The sequence below is a fragment of the Crassostrea angulata genome, chromosome 2, assembly GCF_025612915.1.
Source record: "Crassostrea angulata isolate pt1a10 chromosome 2, ASM2561291v2, whole genome shotgun sequence".
Lineage (NCBI taxonomy): Eukaryota > Metazoa > Mollusca > Bivalvia > Ostreida > Ostreidae > Magallana > Magallana angulata.
The window spans coordinates 26,854,681-26,881,535 of NC_069112.1; the positions used below are offsets into that span (position 1 = coordinate 26,854,681).

Consider the following 26,855-nt stretch of genomic DNA (forward strand, 5'->3'; position numbering starts at 1 on the left):
ATATTTATCATGATCACATGAAAAGCACATGTTCGTCTATAGCTTTAAGCAAAACGTAACGATAAATATGATTGGTTGTACTCGTTTAATTTACATTCGGAAAGTGTCGGTGTCATTCATAATAATTTGGGAAAATGCTGGTTTGAGTTATAAATACATATAGTCGTTCTGATTGGTTAAGAGAAACACACCCCCAGAGCGCGGTGTATACAAAGTCATGATTTGCCTTAGTCCGGCAGTTGACGTGGAATCTTCTCTAAGGTTCGAGTCAACTCACTTCCCCGGGTAGATGGGTGGGCCCCAGTCTCCATTTCCCGTAAATGTCCATTGTGCAGCATGCTAGGCGTTTAGTCCGTGCTAAGTCAGGGTTGGCATTAGGTTTGGGTTACTTGGATTTTTATTAATATTAAGGCAGGCTTACATTTGTTATAACTTGGTGAGGATGGTAAAGGGAAGGTTAGTGTATATTTTTGTATATATATAATGTTTTTGTACCCTGTTTCATGCACCATAATAAATCTATAAAAACTCATAACAAGTGTTTTCATTTTGCTGGAACTTGGAGTATAGTTAGAGTGACTTTGAGACTGACTATACTTTGGTGACTAAAGACGTTAGAAATTATCATGGGATTATTGAGATAAATAAAAGTAATTATCACTATACGAATTTATTGTTGCCGTGACATTATTATAACCACTATACGATTACATTGGTGCCGTGACTTAACTCTGGAACCGACAGGCTAGTTCCTGCCAGAGAACGATATTAGAACCTGGGTGAAGTACTTCATTAGATTTGCTTAGATTTGGTGTTTTTGCTCTTTTATAAGATTTTTTTCTGACACGCTTACATATGGCCCTATAAGTACGTCTACAAAGAAAACATGTGACCTTAGATAATGTAAAGTGTACATATGAGTTTTTCAATGAAAGTTAATTGGGGAGTGTATTCATTACACTGACAACTTTTGACTGTGGTGTTATTGAAAGTCCTAGCTTTTACTTTTCTTAAAGCTTACGTAAGATAGGTTTCATAGAATTTTATTTTGTGCTATCGATGTTTAATGAGAGTGAAATATGTGATCTACATACATAGTGTATTTAGGCTTGGAAGTTCTTAAATAAAGTTTGTTTGCTCTAGATACATGGTCATAGGGTAAGACGGGAGAGGAGACTGGTGGCATTTCCCCATTATATTCAAGATTTTTGCCATCCTTGTAACAACAGCCATATTAAAATCGTTTGATTTGAGAGACAAGTAAAACATCAAATAAATTACTCCCTGTAATTTAAAAGAAGTAAACATAAATAAATTCATTAGTAGGCCCCCTTATTGTTAATTATTTTTATTGCATATTATCACTTTAAGGAAGGAAACGCTTACTGTCCCCGTCTAGTAACTGCTGTGCGGTTCGTATGGTTCAGAAAAGGAATTCATGGTCTCGTTAATTTGTAAATATGCAGTACTTTGGCATTTAAAATTTCTTGGAATTTTTTGTAGTACGAGTTATTTTTCATTAATGCCGATCTTTTCATCGGTTAGTGAAGGCATTGATTACTTTTAAAATTTTGATTTTCTTTGAAATATTTTCGATTAAGGTGTTTAAACATTGCAAAACTATTGGAATTTGTCAGGTTTATTGAGAGCATTTTTAAGCGTACGGACAAGACAGTATTCATTACTGTTGCTATTTGATTTTCGGTGATATAAGGTTGATAAATTTCAAGTTAAATACAGGTTCGTATCAATTCGGGAATTGATATTGGTCGAAGTACAATATAAGTGGAGAAATTAGGGCCCCAGTGAGTAAAAATATTGTACAGCTTGTCGTGGGATAAGTTTTATATAGAGAACGGTCTGTATCCGGCCCAGGTATACAATGTATCATCGATTGCTGATCACTGTTCACTGCTGTGGCTGTGTGATGGTATTGTGGTCAGGTGGACTATGGAGGAAGTTATTGAAAAATGCTTCAAACAAACGTAATGTAGTGTATGCTTATGCTGCAGGAGGCCGTAGAGAAGCAGGGCCATGATACGAGTGCATATGTATACTCTGTTGACTGCATAAGTAATCTGCATTTTGCTAACTGATTATTAGATATATGTCTCTTTGTATACTTTATAATATACTAATATATTGATTATATGTTCTATATTTTTTTATTACCAGATTCTATTTTATATCGGTACGGATGTTCTAGATGTTGTCGCATATTATATATCCTAAACCTTGATTGCGTGCAGATTGCCTGGATGTCCGGAAATCAGGAGATTCTCTTCGCTTATCAAGTGTTGACGGTAGCAGAAGAAACTTCATGTGTAAAAAACTGATACCACGGAAAAAAGACCAGTGCCTGAATTGTTTCAAAGACTCGTGAATTGGAAGTTCAACCGTCAAGGAGTTCGATAACGACGTACTGTAGAGATTGACTTATACGGATTGCGAAAGATAGTGCTGTCCTCAGTTTCAACAGTGATGAAATATCTATGTGTTGTAATATAATAAATGTACCAAATACTTGTGAAAAGTGAATACCGTCGTAGTTTACATATGTGATTTTGAAAATGACGTACGTCGTTATTTTGTGAACTTCCGGAACGATGAATTTGATTTTTCAGAGATTTCAGTGACTTTGAAGTTAAAAAAAAATTTTCTTCGGACACTGTGACACTAATGATTTATGTCTTTGTGTTTATATTAACAATTTTATAACAATACCTCAATATCTTATTCAAGATATTTCGGTTTTGGGGTGGGGGGAGTGTGATAGGATTATATTTATCATGATCACATGAAAAGCACATGTTCGTCTATAGCTTTAAGCAAAACGTAACGATAAATATGATTGGTTGTACTTGTACTCGTTTAATTTACATTCGGAAAGTGTCGGTGTCATTCAAAATAATTTGGGAAAATGCTGGTTTGAGTTATAAATACATATAGTCGTTCTGATTGGTTAAGAGAAACACACCCCCAGAGCGCGGTGTATACAAAGTCAGGATTTGCCTTAGTCCGGCAGTTGACGTGGAATCTTCTCTAAGGTTCGAGTCAACTCACTTCCCCGGGTAGATGGGTGGGCCCCAGTCTCCATTTCCCGTCTCGTTCATCGTCTCGCTAAGTGTTTTGTTTATTGTCCTGTAAATGTCCATTGTGCAGCATGCTAGGCGTTTATAGTCCGTGCTAAGTCAGGGTTAGCATTAGGTTTGGGTTACTTGGATTTTTATTAATATTAAGGCAGGCTTACATTTGTTATAACTTGGTGAGGATGGTAAAGGGAAGGTTAGTGTATATTTTTGTATATATATAATGTTTTTGTACCCTGTTTCATGCACCATAATAAATCTATAAAAACTCATAACATTGAGTGTTTTCATTTAGCTGGAACTTGGAGTATAGTTAGAGTGACTTTGAGACTGACTATACTTTGGTGACTAAAGACGTTAGAAATTATCATGGGATTATTGAGATAAATAAAAGTAATTACCACTATACGAATTTATTGTTGCCGTGACGTTATTATAACCACTATACGATTACACTGGCAAAGGGAGATCACTTATTTAGAAAGTGAAAGTAAAACTTATACCTATATACCGGTGGCTCATAATATTGTTCTACTACATGTTTTATGCTTACCTATATTGGTCAACATCATAATCTTTGATAATCCAATTAGAACACAATATGAATCCCTTTTGCTGATCATCACAAAAGAAACGTTTATGCATGTTAATTAATCCTTTTCTGCATATGGAAAACACATACCAGTATCAGAGTATGTACACCACGTGAAACCCATCTAAACGAAGAGCTGGGTAAAACTAGTACCCGCTAATGCGACCTGCAGACCTGTGTTAAGGTGTCCGATCCATAATAACCCCAGATTCAATGAGTCTTGATGCATAAAAGATATGTATGGGCTTCATACTTAGTATACTTCGACATAATTTTCATGTTTAAGTGTCAGTATGTAAGAGCAAAATGTGTCCTAATAAATGACCTTTTCCTTTTCTTGAAGAGTTGCTCCCCTTTGCTTTTAATTTATAAAAATTAATTCTAAAAAAATATATACGGTACGAAATTTATTTTTCATAGTTTTTGTATTCCTAATGATGAAATGCATCTTTCCACCGAAGCATTTATTGATATTCTTAATATTTAATTTTTTGTTTTATAAAATGTGTTTGTCCCCATAGACATTAATGCAATCTTCATTAATTAATTACTGCTTAGTTAATAATATTTTTGAAAATTTCTCTCGGTAAATCTTTTTCTACTCTAAAATGCTTTAAAATTATATCAGAGTATTTAATACATGATGGATATTCAAGGTTAGAAAAATTATGTCCTAATATGGATCGGATACCTTAAGTACGTAACTTCAGACAAAGATCAGTTATTTGTAACATGCATGTATTTTTATGACTTTATTCTTCAAAACCCGCTGCACTATTTTATTAGGTAAATAACTATGTAAAGCACACATTTCAGTCTTAAGGTGGTATACATGACACCATATTGTGATGTACTCCCTATTGAAATAAACAATAAAGTATAAATATAATATTTTCCCCCAAAATAATGTTACCTAACAGTGAAGCGCAATGGGTTAGAGCGTTAACTACGTGTCTGTAAGTAGAGAATTCAAATCCCGCTGGGGCTCTGTCAAAACTAACTATAATTTTGAACCTCCATAATAAATGCAATCAGTTAATTATACATGTAGCATCCATTTCACAAAATTCAGGAATAATAAATATGTATCTCCAGGAGTCGAAAATCTCATACTCTTTAAACAGATTTTCGAAAATTCCGAGATCAAATTCTCCCACGGGAACGTTATACATCCCATCCCCCCCCCCCACACACACACACTTTCTGGGAGGATGTAAAAATTATTAAACAAAATAGCATTAAATAGAAATTTAATGTCTCCTCTCCCACTTTCAAAAACAATGCTCCTGGATTCTAGAGATTTTGTAGGGTAAAAATGAAGCCTTCAAATTTAGACTTTTGTGATATTGTAGTGAGCGATTTGTTTGTCAATAAAAGCGTGTATATGTGTATTATGTAACACTGATTGGCCGGCAGCTACATAACTATAAATGTACGTTACGCCATTGAACCCACGGGTTTTCTTCATACTACTCCGTTGAAATTAGTCCAATGTAGAGAAATCCCATGAGTTTCCGAAAGTTGAAAATTAAGACTCGAAATTTGTACATTTTCTTTGCCAGGAGGAGGATGATTTAACTTTATATTTTGACAATTTTAGGGGGCGCGCGCCGGGTGCGCCCCCCCCCCTTGAATCCGCCACTGTAACGTGCCTGATAACGTACACAGCACCCATATAGAATTATTTACAAAATAATTTCATAATATAATTCATTATAAATTAGTTATAACATTGATTTATTTGTGATTATTTTCCATTTGCATTGCCATTTGGGTTCATTTGGGTCGCCATTTGGGTCCATTTGGGTTCATTTGGGTCCATTTGAGTTCATTTGGGTAAATGGACGCACCGGGTCGATAGCTGAGTGTGTCAGACTACCAAGTACCAAGTCCGACTGATAGCGACTGTAAATGATGAAATGGTGCGTATTTCTTAACTATATATATATATTTATGTATGTATATATATGTATATATATTCATTTAAAAGAATATAAATAACAACAATCATAATGATAACATCAAAAGAGACAAAAATCAAAATGGCGTCCTTTCTCACCGTGTAGAATCGCACATAAGGGCTGATCGGTGTAACCCGGGGCCGTGATTTTGAAGTGGTGAAAGTATGTTTAAACTTTTATTGTAACAAGGGAAACGCTGTTAATGTGTTGTATCCTCGTATTCAAATTATGAACCTGTGAAAATTGTTCAAAGACTGTTTAGAGCAGATAGAAAATGTCAATCACTTAACCATGCGAGATGACATATTTGGCATCTACAAAGTAAAAAATGTTCCACTAAATTATTGCATTTTACTTGGAAAATGCTTTATCCATCTAATTCATTCAAAGTCACCAGACAAACAAATTGAGTTCATTGCTTTTAAAAAATTTCTAAGAAATAAGCTTCATGCGAAAGAAAATTATCTCTGTTCGAAGTTGCCACCAATATATTAGATCTTTCCAGAAAATTTGTATGCATCTACACTGGAAATATCTATGATGTATAGTGTCAATTTGATTACAGTTGCCTGTGTTACAGTTGGGACTTGGAATCAATTTCATATTAAAAAGCGACTTGTTATGTACTATGATTCTGTGTAATATTTTGAGCTGAAGAGATTGTGCGTTAGTTTGTGTGCAACACTGAAAAGGTAAATTTTAAAAATATCTTTTTATAATTAGAGACTGGAATTTCTACTTCAAATATTTCTGACCATTGGATACAGAGAGTAATTTCCTTGCAACTGTTAATTAAAATCCAATATGCATCTTTACATTTTAATTCACTTAATGGTAGAAGTTTTCCTTGAACAGACAAGGAGTGCGTTATATTTCCTTCGCTATGGGGAGGATGTGTTTTGTCTTTGACATGTTTTTTCCAATTATTTGGGATAGAGGAAAGGAGACTGTTGAAGTCTTCGCGAAAAAGAAAAATCATCACAGGACATTTGAACAGACAGTTTAAAATATTTCACAGGACCAAACAAATTTTCACCGGTCCAAAATTCTAAAAGAAAATATAAAATTTGAAACCCAACCAAACAAACCTCGGACAAATGGACAGATTTTACCGGTTAGTGCATCGGACCAATTAGATTTTCACCAGTTTTGTCCGACGGTCCGGTGCTTTTAGGATAGACTGCTGTTGTATTGAAGAAAAGGGGGTTTAAATTTAAATTTTTCATAAAACTCATCTAAAGTTAAGAAAGAGCCATCATTGTTAATAATATCTTTTAAAAACATTATTCCATTTTTATACCATTCAGAAAAAAGATTGATTTATTGTTGATGCATATAAAATTGTTAAAACACAAGCATTCTGTAAAAATGGGTGGTAGAGCAGAAACTGAACTTTGAAATTTGTAAGTATGATGAGTTATTGTATTAAAATACAATACAATAAAGTACAAAATGTACTTTCAATATATATATATATAGTATAAAATTTAAATAGAATAGCTTTGTAAAATATCAAAGAAACAGTGTGACGTGACCCGGAATTGGCGACTTCACTGTATATGACTATTGGTGCAGAAATTCAAATTAATGATATCTATATTAAATAAAATGTCAGCTTGACGCCTTTGGCGGCTCCGGCCTTTGATTATAAAATATAATTTACATATGATATCATGGTTCTTATATTGAAATGAATTTTAGAATATATAAATTAAAAAAAATGGTGAAATAAAAAAAATGGGAGTAGCAATACATTGAATAGATTTAGAATTCAATAACCACATGTTCATCACTATATTAAAATGTGGATTTTGTTGGGAAAATTTGCTTAAATGAAATATAGTCACAGCCCCCCTTTTCCACAAGATCATCAGCCCCCTATGCCACATCAAGTTTTCGATCAAATATAGATTTTCTATTCACTGGAATGATTTTAGACGAAAAAACGTGAAAGTTCTGCAGTAGGATTCAAAATTTTTAATAAATTACCCTGAAAATAATACGTGGCATCTACCCTACCTGCATATTGTCGAAGTGTTTGAGCTTTTCCAAAGATATCTTAACTCCCATGTTACTAGAAGTAGTTTCTCAATAATCACTGTCTTCCGCGCAATACTTTTGGTTATCAAAATTGATTTAATGAAACATAATAAGTCTTTGAATACAGTTGATGAACCTACTTTCACCCCTTCAAAATCACGGCCCCGCCCTACACCGATCACGGCCCCCTTATGTGCAATTCTACACGGTGTTTCTTATGTACACTTTTAAACGATAGGTTTGGTTAGTATGTGTATAATAATAGGCATTACTGTGCAAATAAGCCATATTTCAATTGAAAAATGATATACATAAAAGGGTATTACATTTATTCGCCCCTTAATAAGATTTTCCCCTGATATCAAAGCAGACTTACATATGATTGTGTTATGAGTTCAGGGTTCTCATTAAGTGCCGGCGACCGGCGATTTCGCCGTCTATTTTTACAATGGCGCCGGTTACTTTACTTTTAAAAATTAGTATGATCATGTAAAGAAAAATCAGTAATGCAGTAGAGGCCTTTGGTTACCTCGTTTGTTTTATTAAACGTTGTGAATGCAATATCGTAAGCATAAAATTTTGATGCTTTTCTTATTAGATTATGATCCCTTCTTTAAAACGCGCTGATGATTCCGGAATCACAATCGGACTGGTTCAAGTTTTACTAAGCGTTTTTCTTTTCCGGTTTTGTATGAGGCATAGGAAGCCAAGTAAAATATAAACAAATTGATGGACCGATTGTTTTAAAGATTAATAATGGCATGGAATTTTCCCGTTTCCAAAATTGGATGATGAATTAATATTTGTCTTTTATATTATATTTCTTTGAAATAAGGCTGATCTTTTTTATTCTTTAACACAAATGAGGGACATTTATACCTCCCTGCACAGATCATTTATTGTCTTTAATTTTATTTATTCATAATGTCACACACACTGAAAACTCTCGATCGTTTTTATTCAATTTGATATTAAAATGACAATCTGATTTCTTCCTCAAACCGAACATGTTGAGATGGCGCACGGGAACGTCGGCCATTCCAGACCCGGCACGTCTTTTAACCCCAAGGAACCCCAAGGAACCCCAAGGAAACCCCAAGGAACCCCAAGGATACCCCAATAACAGAAATGAATAACTATTGATACCCAAGGGGGTCTCATTAGAGTGCAAGGGTCACCCCTTACCCTTGATACCCCAATTATACCCCAAGGAACCCCAAAGATAACCTAATAATACAGATTTATAACTCCTGATACACCATAGAACCCCAAGGAACCTCAAGGATACCCTAATAATACAAATTTTAAACTCTTGGTACCCCTGGGGACTCACTGGTATTCCAAACACACCTCTAAGAACCACAGGGAACCCCAGGGATATCCCAAGGAACTCCAAGAATACCCAAATAATACAGAAACATAACTCTTGATACTCCATAGAACCCCAAGGATACCCTAATAATACAAATTTAAAAATCTTATTAACCCTGAGGACTCATTGGTATTCCAGATACACCTCTAGGAATCCCAGGGAACCCCATTGATATCCCAAGGAACTCCAAGAATACCCTAATAATACAGAATCATAACTCTTAATACTCCATAGAACCCCAAAAATACCCTAATACATTGTAATACAAATGTAAAACTCTTGATAGCCCTGGGGACTCATTGGTATTCCAGATACACCTCTAAGAATCACAGGGAACCCCAGGGATATCCCAAGGAACTCCAAGAATAACCTAATAATACAGATTCATAACTCTTGATACACCACAGAACCCCAAGGATACCTCAAGGAACTTAAAGGATAACTTAATAATACAAATTTAAATTCTTGATACCCATAGGGACTCATTGGTATCTCAGACAAAACCCACGGATACCCCAAGGAACTCTAGGGATACTCTTATACATGTATTGGTTGTATAAATTTTATAACTCTTGATATCCTATGGAACTCCAAGGATACACTATATCTCTTGATACTTTTTGGGTCTCTTTGATATCCTAGACAAATCACAAGGTATCCCAGGGAACCCCATGAAACCTAAAGGATACCCTAATAGTACTCTAATAGTAATAATACAGATACCCCATTGTTATCCCTGACACACCCTATGGATACCTCAAGGAACTCCAAGGATACCAAGTAATATAACTTTTGATACCCAAATGAACCCCAAGGATACCCTAATAACACAATTTTATATCTCTGGATACACCCTCGGGGCTTTTTGATATCCCAGACACCATTAGGTATCCCACGGAACCCCATGGATACCCCAAGGAACTTAAAGGATACCCTTATAATACAGATTCATAAAACTTGATACCCCATAGAACCCAATGGAACCCCAAGGATATAGCCTAATAATTCAAATTAAAAATTCTTGATACCACGGGGGACTCATTGGTATCCCAGACACGCCTCTAAAAACCTCTATAAACCCTAGGGAACCCCACAGAAATCCCAAGGAACTCCAAAAGATACCCTAATCATACAGATTTATAACTCTTGATACACCATACAACCCCAAGGATACTCTAATATGTAATACTTTAAAACACATTTGGTCTAGCCGAAAAAATTTTGTCTATAAATTTGTTTCGGACTTGTGATATTGTATCACATTCTAAAATATAATGAAATTCATCGGCTATACATTTTTTTGTAACAGAGAGGACAAAATCTTTCATTTAATGGGATACCTTCCCATCTTCCCACTTCAACTGGTAGATGGTGATTTGAAGTACGAAAGAACTTTATATATGATATGAGTTAAATTTGGCCCCCATTATTCGTAATTTTTTAAAGTGTTTCAGGTACAATAATATATGTTATGTTATATTTCAGAAGAGTTGATGTAAAATTTATTTTTCACCTATTTTTTTTATTTTTTTGCACTCACTGGCAGAAAATGAAGAAAATATTTTGTTTGTTCAAGCATGCTCTCTATTTTTTCTGAAAGAAAAACTGCTTGAAAACAAGCTGTTTTATGCTAAAAATGCAAAAATGGCAGGAAAAGGTTGTCTTTACGATGTCATATTTCTAAATTCTGGGCAGTTGAATCAAAATGAACATAATGTAAAAACATCACATATATATCTGTACAAAGAAAAATGATGATGTTCATTTTAGGGGGCCATTTTAGGCCCATATCATATATATAGTCCTTTTACAAGAATTTTTCTGAATTTCAGGGGTAAAATATTGAAATAGTTCCATCAGTCTGAAAATGTAGTCCTAAATGTACATGCATGTTGTTGAGCATTTAATTCTTTTATATCATAACCACTATAGCCAAATTGTATGATGTACGTGATAATTCCTCTGCATTTCTTATCAAATTAATATTTATAGTTTTTTTCATTATTAAAATCAACAGCCCAAAACTTGAACCATATAATGTTTATTTTTTCAAGGTTCTTGATAAGGGACATAGAAGGGGTAGTAATGTCATGGTTTTCCTTCTCCTCAAAAGAATGAATATTGAGTAATTTTACATGAAATAAAAATTAGCTTGTATGATCAATCATGATAGGACAAACCCTTTTTAATTATCAAAATTTACTTCTATTACAAGTATCTAATTAATTTTTTTAACTTTATTTTAAACATAATCTCAAAAAACTGCCTGTTATTTTTTTTTATTAAAAATTTGCTTATTCATGAGGTCAATAATTGAACAGTGTATAATTTACCTGTAATTAATTTCCTTTGTTCTTTGAAACCCTTACCTGAGCACCATTCCCACTTAGCTAAAATCAGTCACCCATAAAAATTTCAGAATTATAGCAAAGTGGGAAGACACCCAAAATTCACAAGGGTTGTCTACCAATAAACAAGGAGATGTAGGTGTAGGTAAATATATTGCAACAGTGATGGTGAAGCCATTGTGTATACATGTAAAGGGTTATGTTGGCCCTTTAATCCCTGTCCAAGAGCTACCACCAATATACAACAGGTGTCTACCTGCAATTAACAGGTATTTTGGTGCCTCTCAGGTGAACATTCTGCACGCATAATGGGTCAATCCATTGTGTTGTACCCACGAAGGGGAGATAGCCCCACTCCACACTTCCATGATCATTTCTTGTCTTTTCTCAAAAGTACTCCAATAAGGGTAACACCCCCTATGTCAATAGTAAAACAAGTTTGGGTCTTTGTATTAACTGAACAATATCTTTCTCCACTTCATTTGAAAATTTCATCGAAGAAACATTGTCATATTAAGTGTTCATATGAATGGTTCAGAATTGAAGAATTGAAGAATTGCAGACTTCCTTGTGGTGACATAAAATTTAGTGCCCTATTTTCATGAATTTGATATAATTTGTTACTGATTCAATATTGGCTGATCATCAGTTGGTAAGAGACAACAAATTCTGCTGATTAACGGTACTTGATTATGATTTTCAACTGATTTGACAACACTAATTGTTAAATTCATCCAAAGTGAACAGATATTTTAAGTCAGGAGAAACATTATTTTTATCATACCAGTATGTATTGGGGTATCACAAGTGTTCCTTGGGTTGCCCAGATGTTTTTATGATATTCCATTGAGTAATTGGGTATTAATTAGTAATATGTTTTACAGTACAACCATTGGGGTGGTTATTAAATTCTATCAATTGGGTACCTTGCAATTGGGGTTCCTACAGGTATCCTTGGGGTACCAATAGTTGACCTTTGGACTCCAATGAGTATCCTGGGGTATCAATAGTTATCAATTTTTATAATTGGGGTATCCTTGGGGTATCAGGAGTGACCCTTTGATTTCTAATGAGACCGGCATTGGTCATCAAATTTACTTTCCACCATTGAAGTATCTATGCGGTTCTCAAGGGTATCCTTTGGGTTCTCATTGGTATACTTGGGATTCATTTGGGTTCTTTGGGGTACTTATCACTTTAAATACATATGTATAACAGTAATATATTTACAAATTAATGTATCTGATATTTTTTTTTATTTAATTGTTTTAATGAAAAACCAACAAAATGACAATAATCCCACCCTTTGCAGTAAATGGAAATACCGGTAGCCAAGCAATGCTCTTCTGTTGATAAAACTTTGAATATCTTTCTAATAAGAGTCTTAACAGATGCAGTTAGTTGATTCAAATTTTCCTCACTTTCTGCTATGGTACAGTGGAACTCCATATCAGAACATTGATCCCATAGGACTTTATATATGATTTTCTTTGACAGGCTTGTTAAATTTAATAAACTCCCAAAACATTACCATAATTACCATACTATGTAAAAATATGTAAGAAAGAAAATTTAATATTACAAACAATTTTAAAATTGCGGAAACACTACAATCATATCAGTAATTTTAAATCTATAATTTATATTAAATTCCTTATAGGGTCACTTCATCAATTTACTTGCATGACTAATAAATTTAAACAACTTCTAAAAATAGTTCACTTCTTTATTTTAATAATGTTATTATTTATTTCCTTTTAAATTAGCCCCAAAGCCACTGCCTATTTTACAGATTATCAATTTTCCATACACACAGGCTCCATCTAAACCATGGCTCAGATAATGGCCCCCTTGGGACAAATGAATTCAGCCAGCTCCTAAGAATTCATCATTGAAAAAGAAAAATTCTGCATTGTCAGTTGATAGAATACTTATAAAAGATAAATTTAGTTAACGCATAAAGACAAAAAACCTCCATTTGAATGTATTTATATAAATATATTTTAAGGGTATTTTAATGCTATAAATTAATTAATAAAATCTGTAAGGATTACCTCCCTTACTTTTCAACATCAGTGAACAATATATAGAATGAGGAAAATGAAAACTGCCATAAAATCATTAAATCTTGTCTGATCCTAAAAAAATTACAGGTGCACATCTTCAGATGGTGATCAACATATGTACAAATTTTCAGACTGTTCCATGCAGTAGTAAAAAATTCTATAGGGGGGACAAAGTTGCATCTACAGAGAGACGGACAGACGGACGGACAGGGTGAAACCAATATACCCCCTTAAACTTCATTTGTGGGGGTATAGGGGTATAATGAGACTCCTGGGGTATCACTAGTTACTAATTTCTATTATTGGGGTTACTTGGGGTTCTAATGAGTATACTTGGGGTTCCTTGGGGTATCCTTGGGGTACTACGAGGTGACCCTTGGATTCAAATGAGACCCCTTGGGTATAAATAGTTATTAATTTCTATCACTGGGGTACCTTGGGGTGAGCCTTTGATTCGAATGAGACCCCTGGGGTATCACTGTTAATAACTTTATCATTTGGGTTCCATGGGGTTCTTACGGGTTTCCTTGGGGTTCCTTGGGGTACCCTTGGGGTACTAAGAGGTGACCCTTGAAGTCCAATAAGACCCCTTGGGTATTAAAATTCATTAATTTTTGTCATTGGGGTTCCTTGGGGTATCCTTGAGGTTCCTTGGGGTTTCCTTGGGGTTCCTTGGGGTTTCCTTGGGGTTCCTTGGGGTTCCTTGGGGTTAAAAGACGCACCCAAGATCTACATGTAATATGCCACACATACATGTAAAGAATTAATGATGAACGGAAGTACAAAATGAAGTCTGATTCATTACTGATAAGTCAGTCTGTAAGTTTGTGTCATATTTTTTTCTAGCAAAGAATAACCAGTGGGTACTTATAACTTTCTAAATGGATATCAATGAAACTTGCGCATTTTTTTTACAATTGTGATAACTCTGTTGAAGAGATCTATTTAATGAGCTACAGACACTCAGACTCTATAGTCTTCCAGACACCTAAACTTAAATATCAATACATTTAATCAAACAAGATTTTCAACTGCTACAACAAAAAAATTGTTTAAAAAGTATTTAAATATATAAATCAAGAAAGTCAGATTGATAGGCTCTGTGCTATGCCTATGAGGTTTTTTTTTTTTTTTTTTTTTTGCAAAATGGACCCCTAAAAAGTGCTATATTGTGAACAAATAAAACAGGTCAAAATATGCCCAGAGAGGTCCAAGATGCTACCTCCTGCAATGTAAATTTTAAAAATTTTCGTACCCCCCTATTGCCGAAAGGGGGAAAAACCCCTCTCGGACTCACCCCCATCGGGCCTCTGGCCCTCAGTTCGGGCCTGCGGCCCTCAAGAGTGCCGCCTACTGTTTATTTTCCTCCACCTACTCTAAATGTTAATGAGAACCCTGTGAGTTTGAATTTTGCTATGAATATGAAATGTGTTTGAAAATCAAAAATTAACCTGTGTACATTTTGTCCTCTCAACTTAGTTATGAAGTTTGTTTTGTTTACAATCGATGCATAATATGCAGGTTGAATAAGACCAATTGATTTGGGGACAATTCAAATGGTTCCCTTTTGTATACACACCCATGATGCATTTTTTGTGTTCCCATAGTGAAATTATTTTTATTTACTTTGAACATTTCTATATTTGAAAGGATACTAATTCTGCTGGTGTAAATATGTGAAATGTTAAGTCTAACTTCCTAAGCTAATTGGTTTGTATTGAAAATTATTTGATACTGTAATGACCAAAAAATCAAACAAAGCAGCTTTAAGATGATTGATAACAACACTTTTGACTAAGGATAAGAGAACCTGAATTCCCCCAAGTACTCTAAAACCAAACTACTTGTATACATAAAGATGATGTGAAGCTTTCTGCTTATACAGTCCCTGAAACATTCTACTTTCCCATTTTTGCGTTTGCTCACTGTGTGTTCACCATTCACAGTTTTGCGCTCTCCGTTCGCGCTCACCGTTTACAAAGCGTTCACCGTGCGCTCACAGTTCACAGAACATTTAGCGTTTGCTCACTGTTCAGGTTTAAGGTAAGGTTTGCGGCTTGCAATTTTTAGGATTTGTACGAAAGTTTAGTAGCATTTTGTTCACTATACTGAAGTCTTTTATTTTAAAAAAATTCAAATGATTTTGCCGCAGACATTTTATAATTAAAAAGGTCAAAGTTCATGATTTGAAACTGTCATGCTGATGAAATGTAAATAATTTTGTGAATTATGAAATGATATTGTATAATATGATATTGTATATATTAGGGCTGTCACGGGTACCCGAAAAAACCGAGAACCGCGGAACAATTTGTTCGGTTCGGTTTTGGTTCTGTTTTTCCGGATTTCGGTTCGGTTCCGATTTGTGTAATGTGTATATATTATTATATCACATGATATTGTATGATATACAAGTGACACTTGATGGCTCGAACTTCGATCTCTGGAAGTGAAATCACGGTCCCTATTTTTTTCTCTATACAACTAAGCAAATTAACTCTTGACCTCTCAAACTCCAATCTCTCGAAGTTCTTGATCTCTCGAAGTGCACACATGGCCGATCAAGCGTATTAGCTCCGCGTGGACTATACCTGGATGGTTGAGTGAACGCCTGGGGGCTGGCATGGTAGTGTTAATTGGTTGATTACGTAAGTGACACTACCCCTTGCTTCCTTCAAAGTGTAGATAGATAATTTGTAACTGATCAATTAATTTCAACAACTTGTGAAAATTATGGTATATTAAACCGCTCTTTACTTAATATATTCTATGATTAAGAAAACAAAATATGCTTAAAAGTTTTTTAACGTGAAAAAACCCACTTAATAACCACACAAATAAGTTCTGTATTGTTTAAATGAAGTAATGTAGCAGAAAATACGAATAAGATTATGTTAGACTATCGTTCCATGTTATAAATATAAACTTCCAGCTACTATAATTTTAGAACCAAAATGACCGGTGTCATATAATATCTTGAACCCCACGATATATTGAACCCGGGTTCAAAATATCGCTGCGATATATTGAACCCCCCCATGAAATATTGAACCCCGGGTTCAAAATATTATGGACGCGATATTTTGAACCCCCCTCTAATTTTCATTGCTAATGGAGATGGGGTTCAAAATATTATGGCCGCGATATATTGAACCCCCCTCTTATTTCCAATTCCCTTTGGAGAGGGGATTCAAAATATTATGGCTGCGATATTTTGAACCCCCCTCTTATTTCCAATTCCCTTTGGAGAGGGGGTTCAAAATATTATGGCCGCGATATTTTGAACCCCCCTCTAATTTTGATTGCTATTGGGGAGGGGGTTCAAAATATTATGGCCGCGATAAATTGAACCCCCCTTCTATTTCCAATTCCCATTGGAGAGGGGGGTTCAAAATATTATAGCCGCAATATTTTGAACCCCCTCTAATTTTCATTGCTATTGGACAGGGGGTTCAAAATATTATAGCCGCGATATATTTGAACCCCCCACCTGTTTCCAATTCCCATTGGAGAGGGGGTTCAATATATTATTGCTGCAATATTTTGAAACCCCCTCTTATTTTCATTGCTATTAGAGATGGGGTTCATAATATTATGGCCGCAATATTTTGAACCCCCCTCTTATTTCCAATTCCCTTTGGAGAGGGGGTTCAAAATATTATGGCTTTGATATTTTGAACCCCCCTCTAATTTCATTGCTATTGGAGAGGGGGTTCAAAATATTATGGCCACGATATATTGAACCCCCCTCCTATTTCCAATTCCCATTTAGAATGGGGTTCAAATACTATGGCCGCGATATTTTGACCCCCCCCCCCCCCCTCTAATTTTCATTGCCAATGGAGAGGAAGTTCAAAATATTATGGCCACAATATATTGAACCCCCCTCCTATTTCCAATTCCCATTGGAGAGGGGGTTCAATATATTATTGCCATGTTATTTTGAACCCCCCTCTATTTTTCAGTGCTATTGGAGAGGGGCTTCAAAATATTATAGCCGCGATATATTGAACCCCCCTCCTATTTCCAATTTCCATTGGAGAGGGGGTTCAAACTATTATTACCGCGATATTTTGAACCCCCCTCTATTTTTCAGTGCTATTGGAGAGGGGCTTCAAAATATTATGGCCGCGATATTTTGAACACCCCTCTATTTTTCAGTGCTATTGGAGAGGGGGTTCAAAATATTATGGCCGCGATATTTTGAACACCCGTCTATTTTCATTGCTATTGGAGAGGGGCTTCAAAATATTATGGCATACAATACAATATCGGGCTGTATCATACAATATAATATCATATGTTACAATTTTGTGATTTATTATGTGATATGATATTTTATCATATGATACTATATTGTATCATATATATTATGATATTGTATTATGTGATCAAATACAATGTTTTACAAGATACAAAACCATATCATAATATATGATACAATATCATATCTTGATACAATGTCATAGCGTATGTTACAATATCATATTGTATTATTATATATTACAGTATTATATTGTATCATATGATATATATTGTATAGTATCATAGGATGCAATATCAATTTTTATATTATTGTATTGATAAACATTGTATCTTACAATACAGTATTAAATGAACATATGATTTTCAAACTTTTATTTACATATGATATACGATATTGTGTCAAAACAGTATCCATGAACATCCAAGATCATTAACATGATTAACTATGATTTTCATATAATATGAAAAAGGTGGTCTCAAAACGATGATGCCTAGTCTTGGTGAGCTTTGTAATCTGTAATGTTAACTATGATAGCATGTCCCTACAATTTTGTAAACACAAATTGGAAAAATTAAAAATCTTCATTTTATATTTACATGTGTTGATTTTTTTCCATTTTATTTGGCAAGTTTAAAACATTCTCCCTACTTGCGACAAATTACTTCTTTAGGAATTCATTAAATTATCAATCATCAATAAAATGAGTTTAGATTACGTTTACAGTTCTTTCATCTTAATGATAATTTTAGTTTTAATTTTGTTTCAATCCTTGACCAAATTTTAATGCATGAAATTGAAAGCACTTGTTCTTGCAGAAGTTTATAACAAAACAATACTATATATTTTAATATCTATTCTTGTTGAAGTAAGAGACGGAGGATAAACCCAAGTTGTTCGAACCAATCATACATCTTCCATTCACATTTTGCTACCGTTTGCACTCTGCGTTCTGTGTGAGCTCACCGTTCACAGCCGCTTACTCAATTCCATTCAGCGTTTGCTCACCGTGCACTCTGCGTTCGCTTACTGTTCACTCCCTGTCCATGAGGGAAGTAAAATGTTTCAGGGACTGTATTATGTATATCATGACCAGGGCCTTGGCATCAACATCTTACATTTTATGATTACAGTTATAGGTATAAAACTCCACATGATGAATCTACATAGCAAAGGGGCAAGTATTACAGAATTTTCTTAATATCAATCAGGAGTTATCAGTACCATATACATGCTTACTCAATTTATTTTTCAGGCTCAGGAATTTGAAGCAAATATTCTAAGACATGTATTTGACGATAAAGAAGAAAGCTTTTTAGCCAATGTAAATGACTTCGAGGAGGGAAGATACTTTATAAAGACAGAGTTTCATAAGAAGTTTGTGGAGGCAATAGAGGATAACAGAGCAAAAAAGACTACCTGGATCTATTTGAATGGAATTGAAGGTTTGGGGAAGACATCATCAGCGATTTACTATACTTTAAAGTGTCGAGAAAATGATGACCTCTCTGTTCATTATGTTGATGTAAACGAAATTGAAAAGCGAGATGAAGATTTGGAATTTTTCATCGCTCATTCAAAAAAGTTCAAAGATAATGACTGTATTATTGTTGATCATTTAACTCTCTATAATACACATTATCTAAACAAGATGAAGAAGATTGTGGAACGACAAGTTAAAAGACCAAAGTTTATTCTCATTGAAACAGGCTTCACTGCAAGTGCACTTAAATTTACAGAATTTGGAAGAAAATTTCAGCTTGATGAGGACTCCTTTGTAGATATTTGGAAGGGGTCCTTGGAGTACTTGATCGCAAAAAAAGACAGGGAGGATGAGAGTTATGATCATAGACTTAGTCTAAAGGAAAAAGGAAAGGAAGTGTATAATGAGTTCTCAAAAGAATACATAATGACGCCCAGATTATTGAACAGTGTTTTGGAGGATATGTACACGAGAACAGATGGAACAGTGGATGATGCTTTTGCACAGTTCACAAAAGAAAAACAACACAAAATCGCAAATTGTAAAAGTTGTGAAAGTCCTGAGTATTCCAGGTTTCAACTTCACACTGCTGTTCTGCTCAATTTCATTCCAAACAAAAGGGAAATTATCATGAAATGGGAAGAGGCACAGGAATTTAGTATAGGGATCAACATATTTGAAGTTCAGTACTACAGAGTCCAAGCTGAGGATCTACAAAGTAACCTTGAGTATGCAAGGATGGATTTGGATGTTGGTGATCGTTGTGTAAAAATTCGACATTTAATTCCAAACTTGGCAAACTGTTGGCGACGAAGGTTTCCGTATCATTTGGAAGAGATGATTCACAATGCAAAAATTAGTTCTGATAAAATGTTGCAAATTATGTTTCAGAATGGTGGAGCTAGAAAGGAGTTTGAAAAATTGTTTGTTGAGTCTCAAAAAAAGCAAGGAGTACTTCTGCCGGAAAGGGGTGGTAATACATTGTATCAGCCATCACAGACAAAACAAGAAGTGTCACAATCATCTTGGAAAATGAAATATATTCCTGCTAAAAACTTCGTTGAATGTTACACAAAAGACCTGTCTTTGCACTATCAAGATGTACCGAACAATCTGAAAGGTCATGAAAGAAATGTTGCCTTATTTTCTCTTTTTATTAAACACTATGCAAAGTCATATGATAGATTTTTGGTATATCCAAAAATACCAAATTTTATGGGATTAGATTACTTTGTCTATTATACTGACTCTGATGAAAAGGAAGGGTGTTCGTCACCTAAAAGGGTCAACGTTGAGGAAAAAACATTGTATCTTGTTCAAGTGGCAACTGGTGCTATGCATCGAGGTGATACAATTGGTCAAGCTTTAAATGTGGTGAAACAAATTTTTGTGAATGAAAATGTTGCAGTTCATGTTGTTGTTGTTGTTGCAACTAAGAACCAAGAATCCTTTACATTGACAAAGTGTGCATTTCAAGAGATTTCTGTGCTGGACTTAGGTGAAACTGAAGAACTCCTTTTACAGCAAAACAGCCTCCTGCATCAATTTTATTTGGAACTTGTCAGGTCATCAGAGGCAGAACATGTCTAAAAATAGCTCATTAGCTGATGATAATAATTTTTGGGAGGGAATTCAGAAGTTCGAAAATAGAGTCCATCGTATTCCACCAACTTGGTTTGCTTTTTTTGTCATCTTTTATCAACAATTGAACACAATACAAGACTCTTCCTTCTGATCAGATATCTTCTGAACAGTTTGTGATTTTGTCTTTCATACGACAGGTTTCCTGAATATCTTTTTGATGTTTAAAATTTATCAAGATGAGATGCACTGATGTAGCTGTTCAAGAGTGTCTGAATGGGAAATTTTTTACTTTTTAAGGTGGTATGGGACACTTCCATATTGTGACGTACTATTTATTTTGGTACTATTTATCAAAATAAACAATGAAATTGAGTGTAATTTTCTACCGGAAAATATTTTCTTTCCCAAAATTGTCATCTAACAGCGTAACACAGTAGGTTAGAGTGTTCACTGCAAATCTGTAAGTCATGAGTTCGAATCCCACTTGGGATTGTAAATTATTTACCTTTACAAAAGTCTTAGGGCCTCTCTCTTCGGGCACCCTATAGTGATCAATCTGTGTCCATCTGTCCGTTCATCCGAGATATCTTCTCCTGAGAATAACTTCTCTCCCCTTGGCCCAATCTGGCTTATACTTCGCCCAGAGATTGTCTTTGAGTAAAAGGATATGCAGTGACCTTGAACCATGTTTCTAGGTGAAAGATTAATGATGTTTGTAGGTCAAGTGTCAAGGTCATATAGGGATCACACAAAAATCCTTTTTCAAGAGCATACATGTATATACTCTCCACTTACCAAGGCAATGTGAAGGTCATATCAGAGATCAGTTTTAGACTGTAGTTTTTTTCCCCATTTGCTTAATCTTGCTCAGACTGAACAAAAAAGCCTGTGTGTATGTACATATGTAAGGGGTAATGAGATCAAATTAAAAGATCTATATCAGCCAGAAAATTTCTAAGTTATAGGTCAAGGTCAAAGCAAAATTATCCAAAATACTTTACATTTTATTGGCTGTTATTTAAGCGGGCCCTAAATGGTCACCATCTCAATGTTGTCTAGTTTAAATATATTTTTTGGTCAATTATTGTAAAATTTGAAAATTGGTGAAAGTATTTTGATTATAATGTAACCTTTATTCAAAGTTGAAATACTTGCTGTTATTTATTTGAGAAAAAATATGAGATGCACATACAATGTATATATATGTATTGCTTTTATTTCAAATATGCACACTTATTTTTTTAGCCATTTTTAGCATTTTCCCAGTCCCCCCCCCCCCATTAATATTAAGCATAATTATTTGTACATACTGCTGTTTTTACAATGCACTTTTGTATTTTAGCTCACCTTAGCTGAATGCTCTAGTGAGCTTTTCAGATCACCTTTTCTTCTTGTGTCCATCTGTTTGCATACCTAATGTATTGGCAACTTCTCTATGGAACAACTGGTGTAGTTACTAGTAATCAACCAAATTTTGAACAAAGGTTTTTAGCTCACCTGAACCGAAGGTTCAAGTGAGCTTTTCTGATCACCGTCGTCCGTCCGTCCATCTGTCTGTCCGTCTGTAAACTTTTCACATTTTCATCTTCTTCTCCAAAACCACTTGGCCAATTTTAACTAAATTTGGCAGAAAGCATTATTATTTAAAGGAGATTATAAATTGTAAAATACAAAGGCCAAACCCTTTTCAAACGGGAAATAATCGTGAAACTGTGAAAAAAAAGGGGGGGGGTCTTTTAAAATCTTCTTCTCAAGAACCGCTGCACCAGTATTGCCAATATTTATATGAAAACTTCTATATATAAAGCAGATTCTAAATTGTAAAAATAATGACCCCCAGTCTAATACTGGGACCCTTAGAAGGGTTCAAAGTATGTGTTGTAAGCGTGTTTTGACTATGTGTTTATTTATTTACGATCGGGCTCGATATTCTGAATTACGAAAACAAGGCTCTGTACTAACTGCCATTTTGAAGATGAATTCCAATTTTGATTAAAGAAAAGTTTATGATTTGTCGATTAAACTTTAAAGCAAACATTTCTAACAAACAATGATATTAAGTAAGAATATTTTATGAAATACTGGTAGATCGTAGTTCCGAATTCAGTTCTACAATAGACTATGCCATTTGTTTTTACACCACGTTTTTTAGATTCTTTTGGTGTTTATACTTGAAGCTTTTTAATTTGTCATTGATAATTGGAATAATTGTTGCGTATTTTTCGTGTAAGGTATAACGATCAAATCAAACAAATAGGTTAACCATGACCTTGGTATATATGAATGGTGTCGATGTCAGAGATTTTTTTTTTGCAATGAAGGATTAAAATCGGGGTTAGATAGCTTTTCTGCAGACGTTCATATCATGATGATGCTACATTTTGACATGCATAAATTGAAATAAAAGAAATCGTTTTTGTTTTTCAATGTTTTGTCTTGAATAATTAATTTACATGACTATTGCATTAGAATGAACATAATTTAAATATTTTAAGCTGTGATAGAAGTCAAACTATGTTAAATCTACTTAATATGTTAAATTGGCAGGCCGATCAACATCAAAATTGTTAGACTGATTTTGTTGAACCTTTTATTTTATTAATAAGTATGAACTATAAAGAACAATATTAATAGTTATATTAAGGTTCTCGTACATTGCTGAGGATCGGAGATCGTTTAAAATTAATATACACGCACACACACACAACCATATATATATATGGCATGTTGCTTTGCTACTATCTGTCAGTCGGTCTTCCAACAGTTTCCGTTCATTATCTTGGTAAACAATAAAATACAGAAAAAAAAATCTGACCAAAATCGTGACCATGCCCCTTCAAAAACATATCCCGAAAAACATATTGTGTGGGGTAAAATAACACACTCATTACAACTCATACCTACTAGTATCTAAATATCCTGACTATAATGTGCTGAATTATAGGGAATACACTATATGGGCCTAACTGTCATCTGCATACATTTCCTCATAAGAAGTGGACAGGCATCATCTTCATTCACTTCTCTTCGCAAACCCTCACTGATTCTGGAAATGTGTAAATGTTTTGATTCTGGAAAATGTGTAAATGTTGAAACGCTTCGACCCATGTTTCGACACCATGCAGTTTCCCTAAATTTTCGTAACAGATCTATAATTTAATCCACATTTTAAACATTAAAGCACACTTTTATCCCAAAAAATCAACAGTAATCATTTTGACGTTTACACGTTTTCAAGAATCCAACAAGAGATGTTGTGAAACACTAATGCCCCCTCCCTTGGATATACATTATAAGGTGCATAAATCCTTATCATGGGCAGCATACATACATGAACTTAAAATCAAAAGGGATCATCTACTGGTATTATCAGAGATGCATCAACCTATCAAGTATGATGTCTCTAAGTTAACATATTGTGGACTTGTATCCCAGATGTGTCTAATGAATAATACAAGTTGAGTTTGAATTTTGGTTCCGGTCCAATGATTTTTGACAGAGTTATGCCTCATGAACTTAGAAAAAAATTAAAAATTCTCAGTTTCCGCTCTAACTTTTGAAGGGATGCATATATAAAGCTGATATTTCATATAGGTTATTTACAATTAAATGGCTATTGTTGTTCAGGTGAGTGATGTGGCCCATGGGCCTCTTGTTTTGTAAAGGACCAGTCATAGGAAAGATAATTAAGTTAAAATGATAAACCTATTTTGATTGGAAAAGTTCCTATAAAGAAAATGTGGAAGATAATTTTTAGACAATTGTGGAAATTAATGTGATAGCAAGTTGTGGAAATTAATGTGATAGCAAGTTACTTGTTTTGTGTAATTGTATTTCAATTTTACTTGTCTTAATTTCTTTTTCAAGCAAATTTAAGTTGTACTGACATTATAAGCTTTTAAAAAGGTGTTTCCCATCTAATTATACCATTTACTTAGAGCGTAGGAATACCTTTATTTTGGCAAAACAGGAAGCAAATTAAAACGAAGAAGTATTTAAAGAATGCAAATTTAAATTTTACAATAAATGTTGTAAAAGTTTGTATGGAAATAATGTGTGTTTAGACATGCCAGTGTATTTTATTTTACATAAATAGTAAAGCTAGTAAGCAGTATGTTTAAAGACAGGTTTTTTTTTCATACATAACATGAATTTTTTTTTTACTGAGAACTGTTTAGTGAGTCTATCATTTCTACTCTAAAATTACATTTACAGATTTTTAATATTTTTTCTTTGTACTTTTAACTTATTCATGTTTTGTATGTATGACGCTGGAATACAAATTTGTTTAGGATACAAGTAGTGTTCATTTTAACAGCTGACATTGAATAAGTCAAAGTACTGAGTACTGACGGGAGTTGATTTTATTGATAATTATTCAAAACAACCAAAGTAATTTCGCATGGCAAGTAGTTTCTTTGTGTTTGAATTTTCACATACATTTTTAGCTCACGAAACAAAGTCAGGGGGAACTTATGCTATACCTTGGCGTCCTGACCTGGTTAAAGTTTTTGGTGCAGGATATGTATCTAAGTAATTACTTGTCCTATCTTCACCAAACTTGCATGGATGATGCATCTGGACCTACTTATGGACTAGAAAGACTTGGATGCTGAATCTGGGCCATGAATTTCAGATGCTGGAGGAGGTTAAGGTTTTTGGAATAGGTTAAAATGTTTAGAGCAGGTGCCCTTTGATGGCTATATCTAAGCTACTGCTGGTATTTCTTAACCATGCTTGCATAGATGGTGTGTCTCATTATACTATGCACTTGACAGACTTGATTGCTGAATCTGAGCCATAAGTTTTGGATGCTGGATGAGGTTAAGGTTTTTGGAGCTGGTTAAAGTTTTTGGAGCAGGTGCCCTTTGATGACCATATCTTAATTAGTTACTACAGGTCCAAATCTGGCCATACTTGCTTGGATGGCATGTGTTTTGATACTGATGCACTTGACAGGCTTGAATGCTGAATATGACCCATAGTTTTTGATGCTGGATGAGGTTAAGGTTTTGGAGCTGTCACATGTTTATGTAAATGATTACTTATTCAAACTTCCATGGTTGATTTTACTATGTAAATGAATTACGGAGGAAGCTTCAAATACAGAAAGTGATCTTGATTTTCTAGATACTTAGCCTTAGGCAGGTTTAACATTTTATAACAACTAAAGTTGTGTTTATAGTGTCTTGGAGATGGTTACAAAATGAAGTAAATTCTGTTCATACTTTAATAGTCAGACTTGAACAGTAAATTAACTATGGGTGTGTAAATAGAGGTAGCTTCAGATGCAGAGCTTGATCTCGATTATCTTGAAGCTTGAGGAAGTGCAAGTTTTTCCAAGTCGTTAAATACAGGTCCGATTGTTTAAAAAAAATTGTACTGACTAACTTTCATGGTTCATTTAACTTTGGATATGAGACATAAGGCTAGCTTCAGATACAGGGCCTGATCTCCTTTATCAAAGATGCTAAGGAAACATTGTCCTAAATCACTCAAACATGCTTAATTGATAGATGTGCTTGTTGATATTTATGATATATATTATCATGATTCCTATGATATGATATTTTTATCATATTATATGATATTGTAGAATATAATATGTTTTTATACTTCTGTGAATATTTTCTATGTAAAATTACAACAAATAAACATGATATTCTATCTAACTGTGAAATAGTTTCCGTGCTATCTGCCCATGGTGAATAGTCATCGAAACTATTCACTGGCGGCATTCGATTTCCCCTTTTTAAACTCGGAACACCTCTGACGTAACCCAATCACTGCATTGAATTCAAGGTGCGATAACTCTAATTTATCATCAAGAAATTCTGCAACGCCGACAAATAAAGTTTTCTTCGGTATAATAAAATACCTATTTACTGGCTATGAGGACGATAGCAAGTTTATTGTCCCCCTCGACAGCAACTATTTCACGAGGCGAAGCAGTAAATAGGTATATAATATTGTATCTTTTCATGTGATATTATATAAATAGTGCCTGTTTGGGAGGGTAACAGTTGAAATTGACACCCCGAGAAAACCATTGTCAA

The 26,855-nt window shown here is 34.3% G+C and overlaps 1 protein-coding gene across 2 annotated transcripts; it reads left to right on the top strand.

Annotated features, from left to right (window-relative positions):
• Positions 1–5,524: 5,524 nt before the first annotated feature.
• LOC128172900 (uncharacterized) lies at positions 5,525–26,466 on the top strand. 2 transcript variants are annotated; one of them, XM_052838638.1, is made up of 2 exons: positions 5,525–5,603; positions 18,988–26,466. In XM_052838638.1, the coding sequence occupies exons 1-2, from the start codon at positions 5,601–5,603 to the stop codon at positions 20,803–20,805; spliced, it is 1,821 nt and encodes a 606-aa protein (XP_052694598.1). In that variant the 5' UTR covers positions 5,525–5,600; the 3' UTR covers positions 20,806–26,466. The 2 variants fall into 2 exon arrangements, with proteins under 2 accessions (XP_052694598.1, XP_052694597.1); XM_052838637.1 differs by lacking the exon at positions 5,525–5,603 and adding an exon at positions 14,240–14,287.
• Positions 26,467–26,855: the final 389 nt, after the last annotated feature.